This window comes from Drosophila subobscura, chromosome U (assembly GCF_008121235.1).
Source record: "Drosophila subobscura isolate 14011-0131.10 chromosome U, UCBerk_Dsub_1.0, whole genome shotgun sequence".
In the NCBI taxonomy this organism is placed as follows: domain Eukaryota; kingdom Metazoa; phylum Arthropoda; class Insecta; order Diptera; family Drosophilidae; genus Drosophila; species Drosophila subobscura.
The window spans coordinates 6905163-6924937 of record NC_048534.1 but is presented as its reverse complement, the minus strand read 5'-3'; the positions used below and the strand labels follow the sequence as shown (position 1 = coordinate 6924937).

Sequence of the window (19775 nt, the reverse complement as noted above, 5' to 3'; positions counted from 1 at the left end):
AATAGATAAACCCACAGATAAACTGTCGAAGTTGCAAGGGCATGTTATGGGTCCCATATTGTAATAGAACACATCCATCATTGTAATCAAAAGCGTTACGAAAATGTCAGATCTAGAAGCAGTATATCAGCATTAGGGAGCAGAGCGTGTTACAGCCTAGTTAGATACCACTTGACTTATCCCAAGATTAAGCAGCTCCATCTATGTGGAGCAAGTCTCTTTGCTGGCTGGTGCTCAGGCCTGGATATGAATATACATATTTATGTCTGTCTGTGTACGCCTCCCCGTCATATGGCATACACTGGATTTACGTAAACGTAATCGTTTTGCCCGGTGGTGATAAGATAGCAAATGCTTCAAGGCACGGGAACTGTTGATAACACAAAATCACTGCAATCTCTGCCGTCACCTCGAGGAACTGGTCAGCGACCATTCGGATGGCCAACTGACAAAAAAAAAACTTAAGAGCCAGATTGATACGCTTTCACCCACCCATACATATAAGAACATAAATATATTGTAGCCGTCGAGAGACACATTTATTGAGAACTTATCGGGCCGATTCGGCCAATTGCGTCATTGGAAATCATTAACAGAATGCTGGTGCGGCTGCTGGTGCTGTTTGCTTTTTGATATATTGTTTATTTTTAAATTGCCAGGCGAAAGGTTTACTTTTGCATTTGTGCTAATCAATTAGGGGCACAAACTCATCAATGCGACGAACGAACACGTTCCCCTTCACGCTATCGAGAGATAGAGAGAGGGAGAGAGATTCAATCAAATGAACGCACTCGAAGTGTATTTGATCGAAGATCAATATTTGGCTGTTAAAATCGCCAGATGAGACAATGTTTCAGGAGTCGATCGCCCGGATTCTTGTCGGCTAACAGGTTTGCACTGGTACGGGCACCACCGGCACCATCAACATCTATCTGATAATGGTATTAATCAGTGTGCTAAACGAACCTGCAGATGGATCGATAGCCCAATAAAAACTCAAGGAGGGAGTAGCGATTCTATACACAAATAATTAATATTTGAAGTTCTTTGATTAGATAAAGTTGGTAGAGCCCGCAGAATTTATCACTCAGGTGGTAGAGATTTCTTGGTAGACTTTCCAAATGATTTGCTGGCAAAACAAGTCACAGTTTCCACATTGACGTAACAGCATTTGTAGCTTTGTGGCTTTTGTTTCAGTGATTCAACAACAATATCGGCGAAAACTTTTTAAATTTGTATTCTCAGTGACGTCAATGGAGGGAGAACAAGAGCATTATGCTTGATCGCTTTTGAGTTCAGACAGAGTATAATCAATGGATCCAGACACAAACTAATACATTCATACATTTGTACGAATATATCGAGGGGTATATTTTAGCAACCATCTAATTGAGAGCTAATTGGCTACATAGGATTGTCCCCCGATAGAGTACAGAAGACTGCAAATAATGACAGAAATCATTCGCTAAATGACAGAAATCAAAACTCAGCTCTAATGAGGAAGCTCGACGGGATTGAAAGATCTCTGTGCACACTGAGTCTTGCACACCCACACCCACACACACACAGGAATCACAGCTGGAAAAATCACAAACACTTCAGTTCAGACCAGATAAACTGGTTTGCCCGATACATATGTACATACATACATATGTACAGATACTTGGGCCATGGGAATACATATCTTCGGGTCTTGCTGTCTGCTGTAATTATCATTTGCTTAATTTAGAGTTCAAATTCTAGTTGAGACTCCAGTACGACAAAGAGGATAAACAGAGATTGGATAAAACCAGATTTAACCGACCTGTTGGGGATTATTACAAAGAACATAACTAACAAGCAGTTGAATTGGCGCGTTCATATGGAATTTGTATGGGTAATTGACTCTCTTATTATACATATCTGAATCAGACAAAAGTAGCTGCTACTTCTGTGAGTTTTCATCTTATCAATTGCTGATTAGCATCTCCAACCATCTCCCTGTCTAATAGACTTCACCTCTACTAAGCTGACGACTCAATAAACCGGGAAATGCGACTTACAATTGTTGCCCCTAATGATGTGATGTGGTGTTGTGCCGACATGCTTTATGTACTCGCGAGTACACGGGCTTTGAGGGGGATAAAAGTCGTTGTCAAGCGTAATTTAATCAATTTATGATGATTACAAAGGGCTCCAGATGCAGGGAGGGGATTTGAAGTATCCATCGAGAACAATCCCAAGGATACATTCAGGGGCTCTCTTCTGGAGTTGCGGGGGGTAGGAAATGCTTGTTTATGGAGATTAATCAACTCAAAAGTGTCATGGCATTGTCAAAAATCTTCTCCTAATAAAGAATTTTATAATGATGATTAAGGAACAACAGAAAGAGCAGCACAGCACCGACCGAAAGTTTTCCTAGTGGTTTTCCATGGAAAATTTTCAAAACCGGCCGAAAAAACGATCCTAAAAATTGCGTTTTGATGCAAGAGCAGTTGAAATTACAAGCAACAGTGGGAGCTAGCTTTACATTAAGCATAATGGAGAAGTGAGCACTCCCCCACTCCCCGAAAGCACAACTCTGCGAGAAACGTGGAGCCAATGTACTCAACTCTCCGCGCATGTCACAGTGGGGCAGCGGGAGAGAGCAGCAGGCAAGGCAGAGTGAGAGCGAATAGCACTTGGATAAGTGTGTGTGTGTGCGTGAGTGTTATTCTTTGTGCTTTTTATTTTAATATTTACAAAGATGCCGTTTGTAATAGACGACGACTTCAGGGGCGCATTGCATCGGCTGAGGGATTGGGCATTTATGGCACCCCGCTGCATAGAGATCCGCTCATGGCAATTACCCCCTCGAACGTGTTGTTGTCTGGCCACTGTCTGCGCTCAATCATTTATTCTATTTGCGTGGCCACATTTCAGAGAGGAAGAGACAGAGAGAGCGTACCGCACCGCACCGTTGGCAAGGTAAAGCACCCACACTTGCACACTCAAATAATCTGACAGTAACTAGCCACCCACCACACCGCACCACACCACTCCTCTAATCGGGAAGCTTTTGCTTTGGCCTTTTCTCTGTTGTTGCTTGGCAAAGTGTCGAAAACGTTCAACAGCTGTCAGCGTACACTAAAAGAAAGTTAACCAAATGCGTCCTTGTCGCCCAAGGAAGCTGGAGATATTATTGGCACAAACGACAAGTTTCTAACTGAATAAAATAGGGGCATAGTCTGTACCCACTCGGAATGATTAATCTTTCAGTAATATTACTGTTACAATTACTAGCCAGTAATTTCTCTCAGTGTTATCGCCACTCTTATCTTGAAGCTTTTTGTTGGGGTCTGTCTCCGCTGTGTGTGCTTGGTGGCGGTGGCAGTAGAGCGTAAGCGAGAGAGCGAGTGCCCATGAACGAGCGAGAGTGTTCGAGCAAGTAAAAAGCAAAGTAAAGACCAGCGTCGGTTGCGTTCAGTCGGTGGCATTCATTTGGTGATCTTAACTCGAGAGCGCAACACGCATACGCATTCGTATTCGTATTCGCATTCGCACCGAGGCAGTGGCCAGCAGTCGACAGCCGAGAACCAAACTCCAAGTTCCGAATCCCCATCATCGAACAACCCAATAACTTCTGCTGTGTTCTCGTATCTCTCTCTGCCCCCTTCGTGTTTTTGTGTGTTTATGTGCTGAGGCTTTTCCTTGTCAGTTTAACAACAATTTCGAAAAGTGAACCCGAATATAATTGCATAATTAAAGAATTTTTTAAATATATCACAGAGTGCTGCGTGTGCGAAAAAAATACAACACAGAATATACAAAAATATATAAAGAATTGCCAGACTGCTGAATCACCCGTAATTTATATATATACAATATATACTCACGTATAAACGTATATAGAAATCAGTTTTCGTAGCCATAGCCTTCACGAACCCCACGCCGTCCACGTCATCTACAAAAAAGAAATAAAATTCAAATTTTTTAAGCAATTTTAAGAGGCGAAGAAACCATAAACGAACGATTGTATAGACTAACTGTAAACAAGTGTCAGGAAAGAGAGCAGAAAAGAGCAGAGCAATGTCGAAAAATAACGGAAAGCCCGAAAAAGTCGAATATGAATACTATCAGCCCGCGAAGAAGCGAACATTCGGAGAGATGCTCTACGATCCCCAGGAGGGAACCTTCTTCGGGCGAACCGGCAAAAGTTGGGGTAAGCAGAAAGCAAAAATCAGAGAAGTGATACACATACTCGTGAATGTGTGAAATGAAAGCAGGAATAGCAAGAGAACTGTGGAGCAAAAACCCTTTTTGGGATCACCATCTCACCCCTTTGGCTATTCCAAAACATTTCAAAGTCCGCACATTTTTCATTAATATACGAATCATCCCATCCGATCCCATCCCTCCTCCGTCTACAATCTGCATGAGTTGTCCGCATTGCCTCGACTCTGTACATAGAAACAAAAATGCGATGCGATGCGATTGTTTATGTATGTATATAATGAGCACACATGTCGGTCATTTGGTTATGGGATCCCACTATATAGCTAGAAGACTAGTATGTATGTACACATGTATGTAGAATATGACAATAATCTGTATGTTTGCATGTAAATATGTATCATCGCTTATCAGTTCATTTGGCGAGTCATTTTGTGGTCGACGATACGATGCGGAGACAAAATAGCGGAGAAAAACTGCTTGAAGCAGAAATGTGTTTAGTCAATGTTTGGGCACATAAAACCAGATAATAAGCTAAGCGATCTTAGCTGTTGCCTTGATAAAGCCAGGCAAAGCATCCAGAGACTTTTATTTGAGAATAATTAAAAATATTATTAGGATTTATGCCCATTGAAAATGCTGACTCTCCTCCCACTAGCAACAGTTGGCAGCGTGATTACGCGGCACAGCAACAACCAGATTTGCTGGTTTATAATTTACATTAGTCGGGAAGGTTTTCGATTTATATTATACAAAAAGTGTTCACGAGTATTCGTTTCACATTCAATTATATTTAATTTTTGCTCATTCTTTTATGCTTCACCATGAAAATGATTAGCCCGTAAATTCGGATCATCTGGTGCTTCTGTCTGAATGCTCTGCAGCATCTATCCTATTTTCTATTGTTGCACATGTATTATACATTCATTCAGGGATATTTCTGTGATAGATCTCTTGAAATATTAAGATTTAGTGCATTTTTATTCCGTTTGCAATTCTTTCACTTGAATTGTAATTACAGTGGAAGCTCCCCAGTGCGGACATCTATGGTTCTGCTCAGTTATATTCGCCAGGAAGAACGCTTACTGTAGTACTTATTTCAATTTAGCTCGGTTGCCCCTGCCTTACCTCCCACTTACATAGCAGCACTGCGAAGCATATTTTAACGATAATGCAAATTCTTGCCATTCGAAATGGACACGGACACACGTCTGCTAAAGAGCGAGCGAGAGCACCAACGGCAAAGATATAGCACGAGTATGAGAGAGGGCATGTGGAGAGAGAGGACAGTGTGAAACGGAACCCCGCCGTCTGGTCTGAGTGGATGCTTTTGTCGCCTATAATATTTGCCTTTTATAAAATGTATGTAAGTTCTGTAAACAAATTCAAGGTTCTCCAGCCTTCTATAGGACAGATCCCTCTCTCTCTCTCTCCCCCCGATATTTCCGCTCTGAATTATTGAAATGCTATATTGATACTACCCGTACATTCCTTGTAAATGGGTGGCATCGAAGCACGTTCATATGTACATAAGTGGACGACGACACCTCGCGATTTAACAGTTCATAAATCGTTATCAGAGTTCTCCAATGGCAAATGCCAGTACGTTCCCTTGACGTCATTTATTTGCTTTTAATTAACTTGGCCAAGTTTTCAGTGAATTGATATGTAATTTGTTTACCTAACTGAACCCCCGCTTCAATGAAGTCCCCTGAAAGCTCTAATAACGCTTGATATTCACTCTTGAAATGTCGAACATAATCCTTACATTCCTGAGTCATTTTAAGTAGTTTGTCATTAAGCCTCGACGGTAGGGACACACCTCTGCTGTGTCGTTTGTAGTATTTGCAGTTGTACATAGTATTGTATGTAAAATTGTCCACTCTGTTCCTCTAATGTCTGCCATTAAATCGGCTTCATGGTGCGTGTCCTGTACGGACATCAGAATGGCAATTTTTGGCATGTGCAATGGCCTTAATGAACGGCCAATAGAAAGGCAACTGTCGAAAGTAACGCAATGGTCACTGGAGAGGGCGAATGTTATCTTCAGAAAATATCTAAAATTATCTATTGAAACTGATCTAACAAAAGGTAAGTCCCAGATCGAAAAACCCATAAATATTCAGTCAGTTGATTTACAATGGCTGAAAATTAATTTGATTTAAGCCTGATTTCAAATTCAAGTCAAAAGCATTGAACGCGACGGGACGCTTGGCTAAGTTTTGATTTCCATTAATTAACGCAATGAGAATTTTGCTGTTTAGCTTCGTTTTTGTTTTTGTTTTGTAGTTTTTGATTAATTTAAGGGGAGAGGAACCTTGCTACGTTGAACCGGTTAGTCGGGTTTATTGTTTTTGGAAATGCTTTCGCTTCGTTACACATTTCGGTTCTATCGTACATACATACATATGTACAAGTATAAGTATGTATAACACTCAGACATCATACATAAGTATATATTTTTTACCTGTGCTGTATCCCGCTTTTTTGTAGTCGATTAATAAACTCATTTGATTTGCTTTGCTGATCAGTGCAACCGCAACAACACGGCCACTACCACTGCCAGTGCCACTGCCCTGGCCAGTTTCTAAATCAGGCTTAAACCGGTTAGAACCGCATTTCGCCGGTTACATCTCATTTCCCTTTTAATCTGTCTGTCCCCCAACCCACTCCACCCCACTTGCCTTGGCACACGCCCCATCTATACTCTACAACGTCCCCACTGTCCCGCTTACATTGACAGTTGCTAACTAATTGTCACGATAGCGACAAAGTCAGCAACAAAGCACACATTACATTTCAATTAACCCACAGGAAGTTGGTCTAATTTGCGTACACATGTCGAACCCAATTCGAATTTATCTTTGCAACTTTTCCAATCTACTCAAATTCAGAATAAAAATCGAATTTTTCAATATATTTTTAACCCAATTAATTGCAGGGTATTCGAATCTGCAGTTGAGATAGATTTATTATATTGCTGATGATCCTATCTACCTTTGACTGATATTTAAGGTGGCAAGATAATTTCTAGATTGCAACTTTTAGAACTTTTCCGACCAAGGAAGCGGTTCGTTGAATTTAACTGGCCTAAGTGATATTTATGAGCTTGTTCTCTCTTTATTTTTCCGAGTATACTACCTACTAGATTTCGCCCACCTGATTCTGTGATCCACTAACGAGAGACCAGGTTCCTCACTTAACTGGGGGCCCCCGTCAACATTTTGTATTCATATTTTACACGACATGAGTACAATGATATTTATGGTCTTCCCAGGAAACTATGTTTAGTACCACAGTCCATGCACAACGATATCTGTCGACACAGATCATTCACTTGCTGCTGTTCTTTCTGTGCATTCTTTTCACTTATTTCAACAGCTCTCTTTCATTCCCATTTATTTGTTTCGCCTATTCAGCTTATTTGGGTATTCTTTATGCTGCAATAAAATGCTAAATTAGCAGAAATAAACATGCATATAAAACCCATATTTCTTAATAGCAGAACACTCGCATAAAAGTCTGTACATATTCACAGAAAACCCACCATAATTATCCACAAAGACGTAGAAACTTTTGTTAGCATAAAGAACAAAGTTTGCGTTTTCTGTTTATGTTTATTTGTTCGAGTGGGAAAGGGGATCTGCAAGTCCACAACAAAGTCCCGTATACAGAGACAGATATCAATGACCAATTTGTCTCGAAACCCCCGAACAAAATGACAAAAAAAAGTGCCAAACTTTGGTTTGTTTGGGTGATTGGCAGGAGAGAGGTTGGTAGGTGCCCGGCCGACCCCACCCGCATTATATCAAGGATGTAATCAGCAAACTAAACGTTCGACTGGGGGCTAGGGGTACCCTCCCTCTGGTTAACATGTGAAATTAATTCACTTAAAATGCCGCAAAGTATGCTATAGGCCCTAAACACATACGCACACACACACACACCCAGAAGAAGAGAGGAGTCCTCTGAGGGTGTATGTCTAGGACGATGACGCATGGGACAAAGGGTGCGGCGAACCCTAACAAACAGAGCGGCGCCAATGCGTCGGACGACACGCTCTCCATTTGGGATATCTCAGAGGGGTGTCCGTCGCTGTCCCTGTCCCTGTTCCCTCACACAACAATCTGGCGCTGGATATCCTCGTCTGTTGCTGGTCTTTGCTCCTGCTCCTGCTGCCTGTTCCCTGGGTAATGAATATAATGATGACAGGACACCAACAAGTTGCATCGTTTCGTCGTTACTTCTTTTATTTTCCTTCCTTACGTTTTCGTTCTCCTTGCTTTGGTTCTGCCTCTGCTCCTGCCCCAATTTGGTGGCGTCATAATTGTTGCTTCCATTAGGAGCTCAGCTCTTATTTTCCCCCGAGAAAAGTATGGGAAGTGAAGTAAGCCTCGAAGAAAACCTTAAATTTGTGGTGGAGATTTTTATGCATTTCCATTGAGAAGTTGAGACATTTCCCGAGAGGTACGGCAAGCTTTCCTTCATTAACCAAATGAGTTGTGGCAAGGCTTTTCGACTTTCCGGCCAAGAGTACAACCATTAAACATCCTGCTTATGCCCGGTGTATGCACAAAAACCGCAAACTGGTGTCCTGGGTGTCCTGTGGCCATATGTGCGTCCTGCACGAAACTAAATTATTAACATTCGCGTGGCCTTGATGGGTCTACTTGGATGACCACAGAGCTACGACCAGGACGAGGACCACGACGTGGACTAGGCTATCAATCCTGGGTCATGCAAACTTTCTAGCATTTCACTTTGGGAGTGGAAGTGAAGGCGTAAGTGGGCTGGGAGTGGCCCTACCCCTACGCTCTTTCTAAATGGGTCACGGGCTCTTTAAGTTTGTTTACCGCATCAACGGACACACGGACAGAGACGGACAGGCGAACACCGGACACAAGGATAAAGTCAGAGTCTCCACAGGCCAAGAGCTGCCATCGTCCGACCTCTCACTGATTGTCGAGGAGTGTTATTATTAAAACTTGGTCAATGGCGACTGGTTGCACAATGAATCCAAGGAGGAAAACGAGGAGCAAGGAGGCGGAGCAACAGCAGAAGCAGCAGGTTTCCTCTTGATGAATCGCATTTACTGTTATGCATGGAGGAGAACCTGATACACTTTCCCCCTTATAACATCTTTGACTGACTTTTATGTAAAAGTTGAATAAGTTTTGCGCCACGCAAATGGGTGCTAGTGGGACTCCTTTGGCAGGGGATGGGATGTGGATGGAGGTGAGCCCTCCTTTAGCTTACTTTGATCAATTTTCAATTTTGTTTGAGTTTTTTGTACTTTTCAATATTCCAATTTGAGTTTAATGCTAATTTTAGCTAGGTAGCTGACCCCTTTAGCCACACACCACACACATTATTCTCTGCTGTACTCGTGAAAACATCTCTAGATTTATCTCTGTAGATGTAGATCTCAAGTTTATTTTCGTTGTGTTCTGCGTAGAGTCAAAAACGAAATATATTTCAAGGCAAGACAGCTAGTGGCATATGCCAAAATCGGACACATCGCGTGGCATTCAAATTGGTTAGAAATTTGTATGTACAACACATTTGAAATTTGAATTTTTAATTATGTTTAAGTTGGCCAAGCGCAAAGGGAAAGACAATTAAATATTAATTCAATTCCCCAGTAAACAAATGACTCGCAAGTAATGTAAGTTTTTTACGATTTGTCCATTAGTGCAATGGAAAACCCCCGCGGGAGAAATCAGCTCCATCTGTCCCATAAAATGTGCAAACAAATTTGGACGTCATGTTCCTTTTTTGTTTCCAAATGCACATAGCACATACATGCGAGTACATGTGGGTTCTACCCACAAATCCATCATTAAGGAGTTGTCAAATGCAGGTTCTGTAAAGAAGTTTATCGATTTGTAATGGTGAGGGTTTGGGCATTGCCCTTCCCCTTGCTGATACGAAGACATACGAATGTTTTTGGGGACTCTAATGCTACAGCTACTGCCGCTGCCTGTCTGCTGCTGCTGTCATGTAATCGTAAGCATGTAGTAGACAAAAATTCATTATACATTGGATATTGGTTACCAGAGCCACGGGGCGTCCCACCTTCGTGGCTGTGGTTGTGGTGGTTGATTCGCTGGCGTCATACCTCCCCAACCTAGACCACAGTCAGTCTGGTCTGTGGGTCTCTGCTGTGGTCATTGCCAAACTTATTTCCTTGTACTTGAACACAGCCACATTCTAGAATTTCTAGAATTCGACTTGGCAACAGGCAGGCGAAAGAACCATTTCGCCGTTTGGCGGACTGAAAGTGTCTGAAACTTTGATGAGCGAAGAATTGAAAACTCAAATATGGGGAAAAGTCGTTAGCAAAGCGATGAAGGCCATCTATCGATTGATTACCTATTGATAGACCATCAAATTGGGCTGTTCAAACAGGTGCTGCCTGCCCAATGATGATGATGATGATGATGATGAGGGAAATGACAGATGGACAGACAGCCAACCCAAACCCAAGGAGAGTCCCAAAGCAATTCCCCAAAAAGTAATCGTTGCAAGTCGAGCAACGGTCAAGGGGAGTGGGACAGTACTTTTTTCCAGCTCGTGCATTGTATTCGATATTCATTCATACGATTCATTTGTTCGTACATTTGAGTGTTCATTCCAGCTTTGAGTCCCTCATGTCGCTCAGCTCTGCTCTGTGCTGTCAGTTTCGGTTTGGTTTGTCCGATATTGCCGCTTATTTATGCAATAGATGTGAGGCAAGGGGTCTGGGTTTGGGTCTGGGTCTCGGGTCTCGAAACCCGGCTCCCGGGTCCGGTGTCCGATGCGATAGCTCAAGCGAAAGTAACAAACAGCATACGAGTATCCCATCCATCCATCCATCCACTGGATTCTCGCTGAGTCGTCAATGTTAATGACATTGAAATACAGAGCACATACGCGAGCGGAACGCCGCTCCCCTATTCCATTCCATTTGCCATTCAGTCCCCAGTCCCCGTCCCGTGCCATCCCGTCCCCCGACTTTCTGTTTGTGTTTGCTGTGCCGTTGCTGCTGCAACAGTCGTAAGCATTCGATTAGCTGCGTGCTGTTCTGTTTGGATTGCATAAAGCCCACCCCTCAGACAACCACAGCCCACATCCCACATCCCACATCACATCCCCAAATGGCCCCCATTTCCGTGAATGACAAAAACAATCAAGAACGTGTCAATGCGAATCTGCATAGTTACACCAAGTAGATTGCACAAGTGTCGTCTCTTGAAGGTACACACTACACTTATGCAAACAAATGAAAGATGATATATATATATTTCCTCATTAAATCCACACATCTCACTGTCTCTGTCGTCTCTTTACAGGTCAACTGATGCTGTTCTATGGCATCTTTTATATCGTTTTGGCCGCCTTGTTCTCCATCTGCATGCAGTGTCTGTTGTCCACCATCAGCGACACACAGCCCAAGTGGCAGCTGAAGGAATCCCTGATAGGCACCAATCCCGGCCTGGGTTTCCGACCACTGAGCGAGCAAACCGAACGCGGTTCGGTCATTGAGTTTGATGGCAAGAAGCCAGCCGAAAGCGACTACTGGATCGAGTTGATTGATGAATTCTTGATAGGTAAGCAGGCAATAATAAGTCTAAGCTGACGTTTAAATCACTGGAAAACTCTTTTACCAACAGATTACAATCACACTGAGGGGCGGGAGATGAAACATTGCAGCTTTGGACAGACCCACAATCCCACCGATGTTTGTGTGGTGAATATGGATCTGTTTGGTGCCTGCTCGAAGGCCAACAACTATGGCTACAAGACCAACGAGCCCTGCATATTCCTCAAGCTGAACAAGATCTTTGGCTGGGTGCCAGAGGTGTACGATGCTCCCGAAAAGGACATGCCCGAGGATCTGACAAGGCTCATTACCAACACGAGTCAAGAGGAGGTAACTATCACGCAGATCTACACATAAACCCCAAGGATTCCCTACATATTTCTCGAATTTTTTAGCGAAAACAAATCTGGGTTAGCTGCAATGGACATCTTGGCAAGGATAAGGAGAACTTCCAGAACATCAGCTACTATCCCAGTCAGGGATTCCCCAGCTTCTACTATCCCTACCTCAACCAGCCGGGCTATCTGAGTCCCCTCGTCGCCGTGCAGTTCCACTCGCCGCCCAGAGGCCAGATGCTGGATGTGGAGTGCCGCGCCTGGGCCAAGAATGTCTTCTACAGTGGCAGTGCCCGCGACCGCAGGGGCTCTGTGACCTTCCAGATCGTCGTGGAGTAAGGCCCGCGTGGTACCCGGAAACTGTCGCCAACTTGTGATCGCAACCACAAACACTAGCCATATGCAGGGGGCGAGGATATGGCAAGACCAACTACCATCTACGATCTACCTAATTACAAGAGATACAAAAACACACCCACACAGAAGATAGAAGATAAAAGATATATATATGCATATGGAGAGAGCTAGCGATGCCCGTTTTGAATCGTATTGTATATATTTATATGAAGAATGAGGAATGAGGAATGAGGAAAGGAAAGAGTTATCCGAGCGCAACGAGAATGGATGGGAAGACAGGCCCCAAAGGATTTGGAATGATGCATTATGAAAATCTTTAAAATGAAAGTTCAAATCGTACACACACACACGCAATTGTTGTTATAGCTTGTCGGCTTGTCTACTGCTATAGTGTTATTATTATTAATATTTATCTATTATTTTATTATGAATTCTTGTAATTACGATCATTACCTTCTGTCAGTTGTATTTAGTTTGTATTTATAAATGTTATATCATGCCCAAGAACTCGTTTGTTTTCTACCCAATTTGCTAAACGGGCCCAAGCCCCGCCCCGCCTCTTTCAATTCTGTACAAAGAAGCAACTAAATAAATTGTAATTGTTAAATCTTATGTAAAACATGGACCCGAAACGAAGCGAATCGAATCGAATCTTTCCATGTTCACACCTAAATCTAATGATTATTTCGTTTTACGAACTGAAAAAGTATTCTAGAGCTTTGCCACCACAGTGCAACCAAGAAATTCCAGCCATATTCAAGCGCGATTACTACACACCATGAAATTTTAAAACAAAACAAACAAAACCAACATTTGAATCATTTATCTAATAAGATTTTTCGGGATTACTTGATACTCGCGCGACTCGTGCGATAACAAAATGAAATGAAAAATGAAATTAAGCAAATTAAGTTTTTGTGTTGCAAACAATTCATGAATAAAGAAACAAAAGAAAGCAGAGTATTTGTCTGTCAGTCTGGTAGTGGAGGTTTCAACAGGTGTACTCATTTCGCCCCACTGAGATCGGTTGCCTCGGGAAAGGGCTTGCATATTACAACATTTAAGTCCCAATATGCCAGCCGAACCTGGGCAAAGAATGACAAATTTCACTAACCTTTTCCAAGTCCATTTCATTTTGAACGCACTTTAAGCGTTGCGGTAACATCAGCTGATTTTTGTGGCTGAAGTGGTATTGCATTGGCATGCCATGTGCTGCACTTACTGATGCGGCTGCTGCAGTTGTTGTTTCTGCTAGACGAGTTGCTCCTGATGTTGTTGCCGGTGCTGCACGAGCTGCTGCTGCTGTTGTTGTTGGTTTAATTGGTTAAATTAAAAATGAATACAAATTAATGGCAAACAAAACAAAAACAGCTGTGTTCGTTCATTTATTCTCTGGAACCTTGAACGAACCGAACTAGTTCTTGCAATGTTAAGTTAACAGTACCTGCACCTGACACCTGTGTGTGTTGTGTGGCGACAGCAGACAGCTGTCTTTTCTGCCGCGAGATTCAAATTTGCCATTTTCACAAGTGTTTTCCAAGAAGTCAAGTTTGAGGGCACTGTGACACAGAGCTGCGTTACAATCGCCTGATAGATTACGATTTGTTGTGGCTGGCTGGATTTACATGTTCTGCCTTATATTACAGGTCGGAAGGGGCGTAATATAAAAGCGGAGCAACGCCGAACCTGACACAACTCCAATGAGAGAACAGTGTAAATACTTTCTAAATATTCAATTAAATTTCGATAACAGAAGCCATAAACGCAGGCTCCAGCAGGCTCACCTCTCCGCGAGCCGTGACTCCGGCGATATCCGGGTGGCGTGGTTGCCGAGGAGTTACTCCTAGCCACGTGCAGCTGCCTGCAGTTTCATTGGCGCATCTGATTGTGTGTGATTGGGATCCCGTGTGAAATTAAATGTCTGTTGGTCGCCTCCATAGTAAGCGCAAATTATAACGAGAAGATCGACGCCAGACCGGCTTTTTTGTGGGAAGACTAACAGTAGAGATGGTAGATATTTAATCATGTCAATATATCGATATATAAATTTTGCGATAGTTATTTGCGATAGCAAAAATGTTATTGAATTTGCGCCTAACAGCACCATGAAATGCGTAAAATTCTACTTAGTAACTACATGTATGACTGTCATGTATTTTCTGCCGCGAGATTCAAAAAATGTTTGCAATAATTCAACTTTTTATTAGTAAGTACGAATTTAATAACATTTACGAAATATTCTTTCATACATTAGAGACTGAATATTGCATAATAATTATTGGATCTTGATTTGTAACAATGGAATGCTTTTGTTGTTGTTGTTGTTGCGAAACTGGATAGTTAAGGTATTAAATTGCATTGCTTAGATTTGGTTTTTGGTTTCTTGGTTTGGTAGACATATACAGTACATTCATAGATTTATATTTATAGCTAGATAAAGTAATCACAAAATATTATTATCACAATTTATGGATATACATGTATATATTAGTATTGTATTCATTTCATTGATGGCATTCCTGCAACTGGCGAAAACCCAAAACCTAAATGGAACGAAAACCTCTCGATATGTCCAGATTCTATAGACATTATGTTTTACTTTGACAATCAAATTGCAAATCAAAATCAGTTGCGGAACACCAAAAGAGCATGCATCGAAAATTGCTAGCACAAAACTGAAATGAATTTCAAACAAAAAACTCGAACTCTTTTTTTTGGTTTTTTGCTACTTTAAGTTAGGATTTGATTAGTTTTGGATTTGTCTTGAGACGGAAATAGGTTTAGCTTTGGAGGAGAGACGAAGTTTGAAACACTTTCATTAGGTACTTGAGGAAAAGTAAGAGCTGGCAAGAGACAAGAGACAATAAATATGATCTCAATATATGAGATATGATAGATAGATGGATAGATTGATTACCTTGGCTTATCGTGCGCCCCAAAGTTCTGTTTCGTGGTACATGCGATGGACATTGTCTCGGATGAGCTTTGCTTTATCTGAAAAGTGCAAGAGATATTTGTGGACATTTGAAGGAATCAGTTGGTAAATATTCCTTTACCCTTTGATAGCTCGTGGCCCAGTGCATGCCTCTTGAGAAAGTCGATGCACACTTCCTTGGATGTGCCCAGTGAATGCATGTTACAGGTCAGGGCACTGTAGCAAGGGAATATCAGACTATAATTCAAGGAATTACGACTATCAGACGGAAGAACTCACCCCAGATGCCGGAATACAGTGTCCTCCTGTTCTTTGCCCGACAGCGGCTGTCCGGGACTCAATTTGCTTTGCTTTCGATTCGCTGGCGGAGGCGCCGAGTGTGCGGCCTGATGGGAGGAGCTGGAAGAGGAATCGGGTCCATGTTTGCGCACAGACTTGTCTGCCGTTTCCGCGGCAGATGTGGTCCCCGCTGCCGCTGCCGCTGCCTCTGCTGCTGGAATGGACAGGCGTTGCTGCTTCTTCTGCTGACGTCGCTGCTGGCGCCGCAACAGGTTGGCGAAGCGCTGTTCCCGCTCCGCCTGCATGGCGTCCCAGAAGACGGTGTCCCAGAAGGGAAGCTGATGCCAGATGGGCTGCTGGCGCAGAGAGAGGAACAGGTACTCCCTATATGGATCGCAGCCAGGAACTTCAACTGAAAGGGGACTACAACTTAGAGGTTTCCTTTGCCTTCGGTTTGTTGCAGCACTCACCTTCGTGGTAGAAGAGAAAACAGAGATTCATGAGCACAGATGCCGGGCCATAGTCCTCGCATTCGCCACACTCGAAGAGGGCCAGGGCAAAGTACTGGGGCAGGCCGTGGAAGGTGACTGACTCGAGGCGCTTCGTCTTGTTGCGCTGCTCGGTGAGGAAGCGAGTGAACCAGAGGCGACCAATCTCCAGGCGGAGCAGCACCCCGAACTCCGACTTTAGCTCCAGGTTGACGCACGTGGAATTGTAGAAGAGCAGCTCGGTGAAGAGCCTCATGAACTCTTTGACGGGCTCCTCGCCGGCGCGACAATCCAGGCTGATGGAGGAGGCCCACGAGGGCACCGAGTTCTGCGACTCGGAGCGTATGAACTGCCGCCAGTCGGTGGACTCCATGCTGGGGCTGGCCAGCACCTGGTCCACCTCATCCCTTAGGCTGGTCAGAGTGCTGCTGTTGGATGTGCGACTGCGTGCTGGCACACGCATCGAGTTGCTGCCGGCTCCCCAGGGCTGACGGTTCACCGAGCCACCGCCACCGCCACCGCCTCCGCCACCGCATTCTCCTCCTCCTTCTGTGGGCGGCTGCACATCGATGTGGGGAGGATTGGCCTCCAGCAGCTCTATAATGCGCTGCATGTCCTTCTGCACGTCCATCTCACTGCGCCGGGCTCCGGCAATGGCCCTGGGCCTCTCATAGCCTCCAGAGTTGCGACTCTCAATGGAATCGGAGCGCGTGGTGCTGCTCACCTCGTGGGAACGTGGTGCCGCCGCCGCCGCTGCCGCATTTTCGGGCAGCGACACGGAGCTGCTCTCGTCGCTGCTGCTGCCCCCTGAGCTGCTGGACGATGCCGAGTTCGAACGCTGCGGATTGCCACCTCGCTTCTGGGCGCCATGACGACCCCGAGAGGGCTCGAGGCGGGGACCTAAATGTTGGACTAGAGTTCTGCAATGACTAGTTTCCCATTGGAGTACTATTATAGCTTACGTGGCGCCAGATTGGGCTGTCTGTAGCGACCCGAGATGATCTCCTCATGGGCACGGCGTGCCTTCACCCGACGTCCCTCAAAATCGATTTTTGTATAGTCAATCGACTCGTCAACTGGGGGAATTATGACATGTTATAAGTACATGGGAAGATGGGAGAATATTTAACTTACATTTGGGTATATCCTCATCATCATCACAGTAATCCGAATCGCTGCTGCTGCAGCTCAAAGTCAGCTGCAAAATAGAAGAGAAATTTCTTGACAGCAAGCCGCAAAAAAAAAAGACACAGGTCTAGCCTGAGGAAATTGCCATATGCCTGGCAGTAGTTGCATAAATAATGAACGGAACCGACAAACGGTAAACAGACTTGACACCCGCTCGTCGTTTCTGCTCATTTTGCCACATTTACTCACTCGTCTGCTCTGGTGAATATATAATTAATTTCAATCAAGGACGAGGCTGCAGAGAAAGTCAAGTACAAAGGAAATAGCTGAGAACAGTAGTCCTTGCCCCAATCCCACAGACACAACCACAACCTTCACACCTACCAAACCAGCCAAGAGCCAGCCCAGCCAGCTCGATGCCTCAAAGTGAAGGTCAAACGAGCGCCGAGGTGGTGGCGGTGGCGGTGGCGGCGGTGGTGGCGGTGTCGGTGGCAAAGCGGAAACAACAAGAGCAAACAGTGCACAGCAGAAACTATCAAAGTGTCAGTCGCTTTTGCAGCATAGACAGAAGCTATGTACAATCTGCAGCCAGCCACCAACCCACCTCCGAAACACCCTCAATTACCTCCTTTCCCATCGTTCATTACCAAGGCTAACCCAGTTTTTGCCGCCTAGAGGTGTGCGTGTCAGATTCGTGAATTAGGAGGGGCTTTCGCTGGAGGAAGTATTTGATTAAGTTATAATTGTAATTGGCTAAAGGTTTGAGAAGGAGATTTCCTGGTATTACAGTCTTTATGTGTCTTAACACCCGAGTAGAAGCTGAAACTGAACTCTGATCGTGACTCACGTTGCTCGCTCTAGTACCCATCCATCCATACGTACCTTATTTGATATTCCATTGAGCAGCTCATTGCTGTTGCCCAGCACTGTGAGGAACTTGGATTTGAGTGCCCCAATGCTGGGCGTTCGTTCCATGAACAATTTGATTTTGGATCGCTCGCCGGCAAAGGCGGCTGGAGGCGTACCCGGCACCGCTCCCGTTGTGGGTGCCGGCGGCGGTTTGGCATCCACCATTCTGCGGCGTCCCGCTTCGAAGGTATCCCTGCGGGGGTGCTGGGGCTGGGGCTGGGACTGGGGTTGGGGTTGGCTCTGATGCTGGTTTCCAAACACTTTGATGCTTTTGGCTTATTGGATTTCTCCTTTAGATTTGTATGTGGTTGCCAAGGGATTTACGAGGGGGGCACGGTTGTCGGATAAGTGGGCGCGGCTGCTGCTGCTGATGCAGATTCTAGTATCGATTTTTCATGTGTCCCCTTGCTCATTGGGTGAAGGTGAACTTCCTGCTCAGCTGATGCTGCATTTTTTGGCGCATTTTATATGGAATTAGGAAGATTTATGTCGCCTTTAGATGTATCCTCAAATATCCTCTTGGTATTTAATATTCAGTTTATAGGCAACACTTAGTATCATTATTTTTCAAAGGTAACATGGCTTTTGCCTGATTTAAAGTTCATTTAACAACATTAAATGGAACATTTATCATCTCTTGGAGATCTGTTCGTTTTTTACAAACTTTTGATTATAATATTACACTATATAGAAATGTTTTATTTATTCTTGAATCATAAGTTCATTGTTGCCTCCTGAGCAAATATTATGCAAAATAGTGACACGAAAATCGTTAAATTATAAAGGCACTTTCTTTCACTTTTTGTATTATATTTTGCATGTATTCCGTTAAGCACACGAGCGGGATATTAAATTTTCCGTTTCCCTTTGCACACACGAACACGAGCACACACACACTAGTGCAACCACACGCCCCTTTTGTACACGCAACGGGTTGTAGTGGAGGAGTGGCAGGTGGAAAATGTGACTTGGTCTTCCGCCACACACGCGTCCATCGCCTGCAACGAACGTTGCGCAAATGCAGCCGGAAAATTCCAGCTGACGGCGTGAAGTGGGTGCCTGCAAGTTTTCCTTTACACTCATTCTACGCGACATTCTACACTACATAAGCAACGGAATTCTACACAGCTGTTCGAAATAACAGTACCAAGTGGGGCAGAGCTTTCGCTCTCTCGAAAAGACAGAAAGCAAGAGGGAAAGCTTATAAATTTGCCGGTGGGTAACAATCAGCTGCAGACGCAGACGCATACCATGCCATGCCGGCTTTCGACGTCATCCGTCAGTCAAGGTCATTGGGTGAGAGCTGGATGAGGTGAATGAGTGGGCGTGTGAGGCGAACCCCCCAAAGAGCTGCGTGGCTGCAATTATCGAACTTTGACTCGTGTCTCAGTCAATTGATTATGCATTCGAGAGTATTTTTGGACAGTTTGTTGTGCCAGACGGAGAGACACCACACGTGGATCTACCACGGGACGTCTTCAATTTACGACCATACAATATTCCATAAGCTAATGGCATTTTGATTTGCACCTCCAGCAGACAGCAGGTGGTGCTTCCATTTCCCCATTTCT

The 19775-nt window shown here is 44.1% G+C and overlaps 2 protein-coding genes across 3 annotated transcripts; one reads left to right on the top strand and one right to left on the bottom strand.

The window, feature by feature from the left end:
• The first annotated feature begins 3453 nt into the window (after window positions 1-3453).
• LOC117900608 (sodium/potassium-transporting ATPase subunit beta-1) lies at window positions 3454-13077 on the top strand. Its single transcript, XM_034811023.1, has 4 exons — window positions 3454-4180; window positions 11523-11780; window positions 11844-12103; window positions 12169-13077. The coding sequence occupies exons 1-4, from the start codon at window positions 4048-4050 to the stop codon at window positions 12445-12447; spliced, it is 930 nt and encodes a 309-aa protein (XP_034666914.1). The 5' UTR covers window positions 3454-4047; the 3' UTR covers window positions 12448-13077.
• A 1576-nt stretch (window positions 13078-14653) lies between these two features.
• LOC117901850 lies at window positions 14654-19223 on the bottom strand. Of its 2 annotated transcripts, none has more exons than XM_034812799.1 (8): window positions 18178-19223; window positions 17302-17365; window positions 17130-17243; window positions 16150-17079; window positions 15680-16091; window positions 15522-15616; window positions 15383-15459; window positions 14654-15308 (listed from the first exon to the last, which is right to left on the bottom strand). In XM_034812799.1, the coding sequence occupies exons 1-7, from the start codon at window positions 18367-18369 to the stop codon at window positions 15389-15391; spliced, it is 1878 nt and encodes a 625-aa protein (XP_034668690.1). In that variant the 5' UTR covers window positions 18370-19223; the 3' UTR covers window positions 14654-15308; window positions 15383-15388. The 2 variants fall into 2 exon arrangements, with proteins under 2 accessions (XP_034668690.1, XP_034668691.1); XM_034812800.1 differs by having other exon boundaries at window positions 16150-17067.
• Between the last annotated feature and the right edge of the window lie 552 nt (window positions 19224-19775).

What these genes read in the sequence shown, in the direction of transcription:
- LOC117901850 (XM_034812799.1), bottom strand. Translation starts at nt 18,369, where the DNA reads ATGGTGGATGCCAAACCGCCGCCGGCACCCACAACGGGAGCGGTGCCG. An exon ending in TTTTCTCTTCTACCACGAAG is followed by an intron (nt 16,092 to 16,149) that starts GTGAGTGCTGCA and finishes GTCCCCTTTCAG; the next exon opens with TTGAAGTTCCTGGCTGCGAT. An exon ending in GGGCCACGAGCTATCAAAGG is followed by an intron (nt 15,460 to 15,521) that starts GTAAAGGAATAT and finishes TGCACTTTTCAG; the next exon opens with ATAAAGCAAAGCTCATCCGA.
- LOC117900608 (XM_034811023.1), top strand. Translation starts at nt 4,048, where the DNA reads ATGTCGAAAAATAACGGAAAGCCCGAAAAAGTCGAATATGAATACTAT. An exon ending in GCGAACCGGCAAAAGTTGGG is followed by an intron (nt 4,181 to 11,522) that starts GTAAGCAGAAAG and finishes GTCTCTTTACAG; the next exon opens with GTCAACTGATGCTGTTCTAT. An exon ending in GATTGATGAATTCTTGATAG is followed by an intron (nt 11,781 to 11,843) that starts GTAAGCAGGCAA and finishes TTTTACCAACAG; the next exon opens with ATTACAATCACACTGAGGGG.